The sequence below is a fragment of the Grammomys surdaster genome, unplaced genomic scaffold (assembly GCF_004785775.1).
Source record: "Grammomys surdaster isolate TR1022 unplaced genomic scaffold, NIH_TR_1.0 237, whole genome shotgun sequence".
Taxonomy (NCBI): domain Eukaryota; kingdom Metazoa; phylum Chordata; class Mammalia; order Rodentia; family Muridae; genus Grammomys; species Grammomys surdaster.
In genome coordinates, this window is record NW_021604682.1 from 2,055,331 (window position 1) to 2,066,216 (window position 10,886).

Sequence of the window (10,886 nt, forward strand, 5' to 3'; positions counted from 1 at the left end):
TGCCAAGATGCGTGGTGTGATCTACGTTGCTTTAATGGAGGCCAGGAAATTTCTGGGTTTACGCATGGTACAGTCTGGTGGGCCATACTCTGAGCATCCTTGATGTTGTCCTTTTGTTCCCTGAACTCCTCCAGTATTTTAGCTTCCATCACTGTAACTAAATACCCTAGACGGTTAACTTATAAAGAAGAAAGGGGAGCTGGAGAGACGGCTCAGCACTTGGCGGTGTGCATTGCTTTTGTAGGGGATCAGAGTTCAGTTCCTGTTGGCTAGTCCACAACCACCTGTAGCTCCAGCTCTAGGGGATCCTATGCTGTCTTCTGGATTCCATAGGTAGCTTCACTCATCTGTTGAGGCTTGGTCTGCTGCCATGTGTTATAATGCTAATTTCTATACCCAGAGGGCTAGACCTATGTGTGACTTCTCATGTTTACAAGCTTTTGTGGTGCAAACCTTGTTCCTTGATTTAAAAACCATTGGTTAAATAAAATTGGCTGCAGCCAATAACTGGAGGGATTAGAGGTAGGTGGGTTTGGAGTGACTTGGTTGGAGGAGAGAGACCAAGGAGGAAGGAGGAGGAGGAAGGAGGAAGAGGAAGAAGGAAGAAGAGGAAGAAGAAGAGGAGGAAGAGTAAGAGGAAGAGGAGAAGGAGGGAGGAAGCTGTCATGAGAGGAGATGGATCATGAACACATGGCCAGGAGAAACAGCAAGTATCTGGGGTACACCAATGGGGAGGTAGCCAGCCTAGCAGGTAGAAGAGTAGATTAGAGGTTAGCCCCCCCCCCCCATAATTGCCAAAGCCAAATAAAATAACCATAGTCTGAGTCTCATTTATTTGTAAGATAGTTGAGGTTAAGCTTAAAATGATTCTACCACACTTATGCATATATTCCTCCATATATACATAATTTTAAAATAAAAACAAATGTTTAAATAAATATTTATATGTATAGGTGTTTTGCTTTCATGTTTTGTCTGTCCACCCCATGCATGCCTGGTGACTACAGAGGCCAGAAGAGGGCATCAGATATTCTGGAATTGGAGTTACAGATGGTTATGAGCCTCCATGTAGGTGCTGGGGTTAGAACCAGGACCTCTGGAAGATCAGCCAGTGCTTTTAGCCACTGGGCCATCTCTCGCCCCTAAATTTTTTTGTTAAAGGAACAAAAGTTTATTTTGGCTGAAAAATTTAAAGGGCTAGCATTATTCTTGGGTAGGTGGGTCCATTGCTTCCAAGCGTCTGATGGTAGGGTTCGCAATGGTGGGAAGTGTGTGTGGCAAAGAGAACTATTGACCTCATGACCTGGAAGAAAAAGAAAAGAGAGACTGCCATTCCATAGTCCCCTTCAATGAAATGTCTTCCATGAGCTAACACTCTGCTCCTTCAAGAAAATGTCCTCAGCAAGCCAGTACCTTCTAGCAAGCCTCATTTTTCTTTATTACCTACAGTACTAGGGATGGAACCTAAGCTTTCTATATGCTACAACCTAAACACGCTATCACTGGGCTACACTGCCAGCTCTCTAGGCTCCACCTTTTAAAGTCTCCCTCCACCCCAGGAACTGTACCTTTAAGGCATGGTATTAGGAGGACATTCAAAATCCAAGATGTAGCAACTATCTCTTTCCAATCCTTTCCCAATCACATTTCAGGGTAGATTTACCCTTGGATACTCCAGACTTTACTCCAGGCTATGCAAAATCAGTCCTTGTCTTTTTACCCCTTCTGGACCTACAAAGCCTCTCTTGTCCTGTTCTGCAGAGAAGGGGTGGCCCTGGGAATGCTCAAACATGGACCCTTCTCAGACAGATGTCTGTGAGGCCAAGTCACAGAGCACACACATAATAAGAGCCTATCCCAGCCTTGTGCCACCCCCAGCTCTCCTCAGAATCCTTGCTATTGTAAGAATTCCAGGAGATGGGCCTCATAGGAACATCAAGGTAAGGAAGTTCCAGAATGCAGGTTCCTCAGATCAAGTGGAAGAGGGCCCAGAGCCAGGCGCTCAGGCTAGCCCCAGGCTGGGTCTGTGGGACACTCGCTGTAGCTGTGGGCCCCCCCACCCCAAAGACATTTCAACATGGGCCTGGAGCTCTACATGGACTTGCTGTCAGCACCTTGCCGGGCTGTCTACATCTTTGCCAGAAAGAATGGTATCCCCTTTGACTTCCAATTTGTGGATCTATTAAAAGGTCAGTTCCTAGCATTGCTGGGAAGCCTGGTCTAGAAAGTGGTTCTGAGGGTCAAAGGTCAGCAAGGGAAGCAGAGGTGAAACAGATACCAAGGTGTATCAGGCCATGTCTCGTCTAGTCTACGTTTGCTGGTCATCAAGAATGAATGTCTCCCTGTTGGGGTGAATAGGATCTTTGGAGGTAAAAGCAGGAAGGATGCTAGGAGACCCTAAGATTCTCAGGTTAGAGCTTCTGCCATCTTCTTTGGAAGGTCTCAAGTCTTGTTATCTGCAGCATCCACCAACCAGGCTGGTGAAGGACACAGACCCACCCACTTCCATGCAACAGTGTGTTTGTTACTCAGTCTGTGCCTGCCCTCCCTCAGCCTGTGCCTGCCTTCTTCCAGTTTGTGCTCACCCTCCCTCAGCCTGTGTCCATCCTCCTTCAATCTGTGTCTACCCTCTTCCAATCTGGTCTCACCCTTTTCCAGTGTTCAGACTTGCTCTGGGACTAGGATCGTGGCTCAGTGAGAAAACACTGGCCTAGTGTGCCACACTCAAGATCTTTGGTTTGATCGCCAGCTCATGCATGTGCACACACACATGCACAGATAAAAAAGGAAGAGGAGGAGGAGAAAGAAGAAGCATTAAAAAGTATATACTAAGGGTTGCACAGACCCACATACCCCATGGGAAGATCAGTGGATCGGGGTTCAAGACACTGAGGAGTCTCTAAAAGCTCATCTTGAAGACACATGGGCTCTAGACTAAAGAGATCTGGGAGCTATAGAAATGGAAGAGATGTGGTGTACCCCACCCCCATAGGGTTTAGGGTTTCCTCATACAAACAGTTGGCCAGGAGCAATTAATGTTCCTACCTCCTGTGGAGTTCTCTGTAGATATCAAGGGGCCTTGCCTGCATCTTCAGAGTTCCCCATGTTGCCAGATTCAGTTGACTACTCTCCTCAAAGGAGAGGCAGAATGAGCCAGAGGTGATGAGAGAGGTGACACTTAGGTCCCCTAGGGCTGAGGTTGACACAAAGGCCTTGAGTGAAGGCCGAACTTCTAGCTTCTGGAAGCCAAGGGGTTGTCCTGATCCCTGGAGAAGGGAGGTCTCAAGGGCTGGGGATAAAAGGGAACTTTTTGTCTCTAGAAGCCCAAGTTCTCTCTCTCTTTTTTTTTTCTGGGGTTTCCAAAGCCCCAGACCCTCCCTGCCCCCTCAGGTCACCACCATAGCAAGGAATACATCGAAATCAACCCCCTGAGGAAGGTTCCCAGCCTCAGAGATGGCAAGTTCATCTTATCTGAAAGGTAAGAGTCCTGCCACCATCTCTGCTCCGTCTGGGAGATTCATTGGGAGTATATTTGTTTGTTTGTTTGTTTGTTTACTGAGAGGAGGCAAGTTCTCTCTATGTAGTCTAGACTAGCATGAAATTCACTGTGTAGACAAAACTGGCCTCAAACTCAAAAGAGATCTGTCTGTCTCTATAGCCTGAGTACTGGGATTAAAGGTGTGCAAGATCAGGCCTTGCCTATTTACTTTGTGCTATAGAAAAATTTATGTGTACACATACATACATACATACATACATACATACACACATTCAACACATCCATTTATGCACACACAGAGCACATCCCTTTACATACATGCATACACACACAGAACACATCCATTTACATACATACAGAGCACATCTATTTACATACATGCATACATACACACCACACACACACACACACACACACACAGAACGCCGCCATCTCCCAGCTTCTGTAGCTAATCCACTTTACCCCATTTCCACCTCTACATTTTGCTCCTTTTCCTTTCAAACACCCCATCACTTTACCTACAAATGCTTCTGAACATCCTATGAAGCAATAAAGTCGAAAACATACATCGCCCAATACCATTATGACAGCCAATAAACCTAGCCCTTTTCAGATTTCCTCCATAGTTAGCTCACATTCAAGTCTCCGATTGCATCATACATATTTTCCTGGTCCTCTCTCTCTCTCTCTCTCTCTCTCTCTCTCTCTCACACACACACACACACACACACACACACACACACGCATTTACATTTATTTTATGTGTGTGTGTATTTTCCCTGCATGCATATATATCCACTGTGTGCATGCCTGGTACCTGGGATGTCAGGAGAGCTCACCAGATCTCCTGGAAACAGGGCTATGAATGGTTGTGAGCTACCATGTGGGTGCTAGGAACCGTACCAGGGTCCTCTGTGAGAGCCACAAGTGCCCTTAACCATTGAGCAACCGCTCTAGTCCCTCTTTAGCTGTGTTCCGTCTTAGTGTGCATTGGGTTGCTTTGACTGAATATGCTGGTGTGGACGATTGTCAAGAGCAGGAGGCTGTCTTTGTTCAGTTCATGGTTCTAGAGGCTGCAAAGCCCACGAGAGTGGAACTGGGACCCACTTAGCATCTACTGAGGGCCTTCCCTTTGGGTCCTAGCAACACAGAGATTACACCCTGGTGAGCAGTCAAGGGAGCCAGAGCCTGTTTGTTGTATAACAAAGCCATCTGTGACACACTGGTAATCTAATAATTATTTTAGCCACACACGAGTCAATCTGCCCTTGGGACTCGATCACACTTTGCTGTTCCACCACCTAAAACCTCCCAGTGGGAAGTCAATGTCCATCTGAGTTTTAGTGGGGACACTCAAACTCTCTCAGCCCCTGTTTTCTTAAAAATAATTTTATTTATTTATTTATTTATTTATTTAACTACTGTCCCCCTTCCGGTCACTCCCTCCCACAATCCTTTCCCCATCTTTCCTGAGCATGTGGGGGAGGCCTTCTCTCAACCCTGGCACTTCAAGTCTCTGCTAGGGTAGGTGCTTCCTCTCCAATTTAGGCCAGGCAAGGTGGTCCAGCTAGTAGACCAACGACAGCTTTTGGGATAGCGCCCCCCCCACCCACCCCCCAACCCCGCTCCAGTTGTTCAGGACCCACATGAAGACCAAGCTGCACATACATCTGTTACACGTGTGCAGGGAGGCCTAGGTTCAACCTGCGTATGTTATTTGGTTGGTGCTAACCCCTGATGTAAGTAAAACACACAAACAAACACCCCCCCCCCCCCGAGCGAAACAAAAAAACCACTTGGCTTTGTTTCTCACCGGGCCTCTCTGTGTGTTTGTTGTTAAATGATGAACACTGGCTTTTCTGTCCTGTGGCGTTTCCTACACTGTCAGTGAGCAAGCTTGGGGCATCCCTCCCTCTGAAGCTCTCTCCTGTATCCTTTGCTCTCCACTCTCACGCCCATCCCTGAGAGACCAATACCTCTTGCTGCCTTACTGCTCAAGTTACCGTCTTGCCGTTCCTGGGATGCATTCTACCTCTTCTAACTGGAGGGATAGATGCTCTCATCCCGCATGATCTTAGAGATTACGTTTAGGGTACTGGAGAGACGGCTCTGCAGCTAAGAGCACTGGCAGCTGTACCAGAGGATCCAGGTTTGGTTCTCAGTACTCACACGGTGTCTCCTAACTGTCTGCATAATTCTAGTTCCTGGGGATCAAACGCCATCCTTCAGCCGGGATGGGCACCAGACATACAAGTGATGTTCAGATATACACATGGGGGGGAAAACCTCATACATAGAAACTAAAAATTAAGAGATAATTAAGTCTGAAATCATCCGGAAGCATCTCTGGCAGTCCCTTCTCCACTCCCCACGACCCAGATTGTCTCTCCAGCCACATGTCCCCACTCTCCAGGTGCTCCTCGCTCCCGCTAGAATCTCGACATTCTTTGCTCCCTATGGGCACCGCCCATCCATCAACCCCTGTGCCCCTTTCAGGTCTTCCTCCCTCTTTGGCTGATTAGCTGACTAATCTGACAGCTAGGGGGGCAGGCTTTTTCCGAACTCTTGGGGTTCCTCCTCCCCTTGGTGGAATTTCCTATTGTTTGTCTGTGGCTGAAGATCCCGTTTGAATCAGGCCGTGCTGGGGTGGTCTCAGGGCTCTCAGAAGGTACACACAGTACCCCTCCACTGACTTGTCCTTCCTCTAGTGTGGCTATCCTCTTCTACCTATGCCGCAAGTACAGCGCGCCATCCCACTGGTACCCGCCAGACCTGCACATGCGCGCCCGTGTGGATGAGTTCATGGCGTGGCAGCATACCGCTATTCAGGTGCCCATGAGCAAGATACTATGGATCAAGGTGAGCAAAGCCAAGCCTGGGGCTCAGGAACAGGGGGAAACAGTCAGAAAACCTCAAGTCGAGTCCTGGTCCTGCTGAATAAGCCTCATTTTCCCTGATCCCATGCCTGCCTACCGCGAGTGTGGAATGAACTGTTAAATAGGAGAAAAGATTTTACCAAAGGGGAAGGGCCACTAGAAAGAGTCAAGACAGGATTCAGAAAACTTCGTTCTTGAATTAGAGAATATCAGTCAATTTATAGATGACAGCCACCACACATATATCCCTAGTTTTAATTTTCTCCTTGTGCTTTTTTTTTTTTAAAAAAAAGTCCATTTCCACTGCTATCATAAGATGCCGCAGGCTGCGTAACTTATGAAGAAAAAAGGTTTATTTAGCTCGTAGTTTTGGAAACAGGAAGTCTAAACAGCATGGCACCAGCTCTAAGAGAGGGCCTCCTAGGAGATGCTGCTACAGTGGAAGCAAGCACTAAGACAGGAAGCCAGAGCTGGAACAGGGCATCAATCTTGTTCTTTAATAATAGCTTGCCCTTATTATCCATGTCCACCTCGAGCCCTTCTGAAGGCAGCACCCCCACTTAGATTCCATGTTTTAAAGATTCCAGCCAGTTTCACATCACCATGATGACTGGACTCCCAAAATATCACCTTGGTAACTGCCACTTGAGAATGGCCCAAATCACTTTACACCCTTGGAACCATGCAAGCTCTGTCTAGCAGACAGGGATACAGAAACCTTGCAGGGGGATGGGGCCAGAGTACTTGCCTCTTTAATCTGTCTTCTTCCATTCCTGGCCAGTTGATAATCCCAATGATCACGGGTGAGGAGGTTCCCACTGAGAGGTTAGACAAGACACTGGAAGAGGTGAAGAGAAACCTACAGCAATTTGAGGAGAAGTTTCTGCAGGACAAGATGTTCATCACTGGGGACCATATCTCGCTGGCTGACTTAGTGGCACTGGTGGAGATGATGCAGGTATGGGGTAGGGAAGGGAGAGGCAAGTCTGGGAAGAGGGGAAATGCTTATGTGGACAGAGGATCGTGTAGGAGATCCTGAAAGGTTGTGAGAGCCCTGGCTGGGTGCCTGGACCCACTTGGAAGTGACAGGGGAAAAAAAGCATAGACTTTGAATCAGGGAACAGCATGATCATGGAATTTAATAAGGATTCCATGGCATGGGGAGGAGCCTGAGGGAGAGCCAAGGATGCAGAGGAAAATATGGCACACCAGGTAAGATCCCAGATGCCAGCTCCTCCATCTGGTCTCTCCAGGAAGTGTGCAGAGGCTTGTGGTATGTATTTCCCAGTGTCCTCTTTTCCAGAGCTCCAAAAAAATGGTATCATAAGACATATCTTCCAACCCTGGGTCTAAGCCAAGGACACCACCGTGCACTGGAATCAAACGTAGGCGACTGCTGGCTTCTCACGGCTTTTACAACGGGTGCTCAATTCCGAGCTACCTGGTGTGTTTGGGAGAGCTGATTTAGATGATTTTGAATGTTCTTTTATGAAGATAGGGTTTCCTGTGTCCCGGGCTGGCCTTAAACTAGCTATTTAGCTGTGGATGACCTTCAGCTTTTGACAATCTTGATGCTACCTCTCCAGTGTGGGGATTACAGGTACACCACACAATGCCTGTTTTGTGGTGTGCTGTACTCATGCTTTGTAAGTACTCTACACTCCTGAACTGCAGTCTCAGCCCATTGTCCAGTGTCTTGAGAGGCTATCATAGCTTCTGGCCAGCATTCAAAGTAGCAGCTTTAGTCCTTGGCCAATGTGTAATATAGAACAGCAGAAGAAGAACCATTCTGGCCTGCATCAAGCACAGGGCCCTATGCTTTAACCTTTATGCTCTCCACAATTTGTCGACCTCACTCTTTTTTTGGGGGGGTGGGGCTTTGGAACACTGTGGGTGCATATTTTGTTTTTAAAGATTTATTTTATTTCCTTATTTATTTATTTAATTTATATGAGTACACTGTCACTGTCTTCAGACACAGCAGAAGAGTCCATTGGATTCCCATTACAGAGGGTTGTGAGCCACCATGTGGTTGCTGGGAATTGAATCAGGACCTCTGGAAGAGCGGTCTCCAGCCCCAGGTGTACAGTTCTTAATGAGGCAGCTAAACTGCTAAGCGAGCTGCATGGTGAGCCTCCTCTTTTTGCCCTCATGCCTGATTGAAGAAGGAGCAACATGGTGTGTGTTGGGAAACTGAGCTCCTTTCCTTTGGAAATAAGGGCCTTCCCTGGAAGAAGGCCAGACACATAGAGCTACCTGGGTCAGGAGTTCTTATCTTGGATCAAGATCTTCGCTGCCTGCTTCCCATATACTGTATAGTTTAGACAACTTGCCAAGAAAGAGGCAGGCAGCCCATGACTCTCTCTTTGCAGAGGCTGGTGGTGCGGCTGGTTCCTATGCTGACTACATCTTCCATTTTGTTTATCCACAGCCAATGGGGGGCAACTACAATGTCTTCGTCAGCGCCAAGCTTGCTGAATGGCGCATGCGGGTGGAGTTAGCCATCGGTTCTGGCCTCTTCTGGGAGGCTCATGACAGACTGGTGAAGTTACCAAACTGGGACTGTTCGACACTGGACCCTACAATCAAGATGAGGATCTCTGACTTTCTGCAGAAGTATAAATGATACCAGAGAACATTCATTCTGCACGGACCAGCCGTCTCCGCCTTTTGAGCCTCTTCCCCTAGGGAAGTCACTAAGAAACACACTGTCCCTTTATCTAATAAAATAAAAGAACTGGAACAGCCACCATGGCTGTTATGGGGACAGTTGGTGTCAGCAAAGAGCCTGACATGGGAGCAGGAGGTAGTCACAAGTCATCTTGGTTTCCAAAAAGAATATAAGGGGTGGCAGAGATAGCTCAGTGGGTAAAGTTCAGATCTCTATTACCCATACACAAGCCAGGACCACTGGTGCAATCCCTAGAGCTCACTAAGCTGCTAGTCTAGCTAAAATGGGAAGCCTCAGGTTCATCAGGAGAAATGCCAGCTCCAAAACAAGCTGGACCATGAAAGAGTAAAACATTCAACATCAACTTCTGGGATCTATATGTGCACACACACACACACACACACACAGACACACATTCACACAACACACACACACTCTCACACATACACATGCACTCACGCATGCACACGCACATGCACACTCATATATACACTCTCGAACATACACTCCCACACATACTCTCTCTCACACACACACTCACACAACACTCTCACACATTCACACACACACACACACATGCACGCACACATGCACGCACACAGGCATACACACATACACACTGTCACACATACACACACATTCACATAACACACACATACAGATGCATACACACACACATACACACACACACTTATATGCACACACATACACACACACATGCATACAACAAATACACAAAAGACTGTAAAAGTCAAAGTGTATATGATTACATTTTTGGTAATAATAGTCAGCAACTTCAATACCTCCTTCCAATAACAGAATAGAATAACTAGACAGAATAGAATAACTAGACAGAGGATTATGAAGGAACAGTGTGATAAGCCAATTGAACCTACTAGTTCATTCCCCACAGAGTGGACTAAATAGTTTCCTCAGATTCACATGGAATATTCATTAGAAGACACTGTGTTTGGTTATAAATAGGAAGACTGAAATAATGAAAATTATATTCTCTGAATATAAGAGATTGACATCAGGCATCGTTAGCAGGGCCAATGAAATGGCATAGCAGATAAAGGAGTCTGCGGCCAAGCCCTGTGACCCAGAATCAATCCCTGAGACCTCTAGAGGTGAAGGAAGAGAACCAGTTTTCAAAAGTTGTCCTCTGACCGCACATAACTATGAGAATGTACACACACACACACACACACACACACACGCTAAACATGCATTAAAAAGCTTCAAAAAGGAGTCAACAGAAGGAAGGCTGGGTGTGCACAGGGGTCTAGGGAGATTGTTGTATAGACAGGAGAAGCCCACTTCAGATCCCCAGCATCCAAAATAGACGTTGGGTGTGTCAGTGCTGTGCTGTAGGCCAGTGGGAGGATGATTGACGGGCTTACAGGCCAGTTAGTCTGGTTGAATTGATAAGCTTCAGGTTCAGTGAGAGGCCTGTCTCAAAAAAGAAAAATTGATTGAAAAAGACACCCGATGTGGATCTTCACACATGCGACATGTACATGTACACATGAACACACACATGCATACTCACGCCTCACCCCAGACACAGACACACACACACACAGACAGACAGACAGACAGACACACACACGCACACACACACACATGGGGGGGGGAGAAAGAGAGGCTGAAAGTTCACAATTCTGTAGAGTTTAAACAACACGTCTACACAGACTGGCCAAAGAAAAATCACAGGGAAATTAGTATCTTGGAAAAATAAAAGTCTCAAAACTTATGAGACAGAGAATAAGCAGTGCTAAGCAGAAAATGTGTAGCTGTAAAGATATATGTATACATGTATTTATGTATATATGTATAT

The 10,886-nt window shown here is 46.7% G+C and overlaps 1 protein-coding gene across 1 annotated transcript; it reads left to right on the forward strand.

Moving 5' to 3' along the window:
* The first annotated feature begins 1,953 nt into the window (after positions 1 to 1,953).
* LOC114626550 (glutathione S-transferase theta-4) lies at positions 1,954 to 9,142 on the forward strand. Its single transcript, XM_028773980.1, has 5 exons — positions 1,954 to 2,189; positions 3,391 to 3,478; positions 6,208 to 6,358; positions 7,157 to 7,333; positions 8,807 to 9,142. Exons 1-5 carry the CDS (start codon positions 2,078 to 2,080, stop codon positions 8,999 to 9,001), a joined length of 723 nt encoding a protein of 240 aa, XP_028629813.1. The 5' UTR covers positions 1,954 to 2,077; the 3' UTR covers positions 9,002 to 9,142.
* Positions 9,143 to 10,886: the final 1,744 nt, after the last annotated feature.

Excerpts from the sequence above, each read along its gene's own strand:
- LOC114626550 (XM_028773980.1), top strand. The coding sequence starts at position 2,078 with ATGGGCCTGGAGCTCTACATGGACTTGCTGTCAGCACCTTGCCGGGCT. Across the intron at positions 3,479-6,207 it reads AAGTTCATCTTATCTGAAAG|TGTGGCTATCCTCTTCTACC; the intron begins GTAAGAGTCCTG and ends TCCTTCCTCTAG. Across the intron at positions 6,359-7,156 it reads GCAAGATACTATGGATCAAG|TTGATAATCCCAATGATCAC; the intron begins GTGAGCAAAGCC and ends ATTCCTGGCCAG.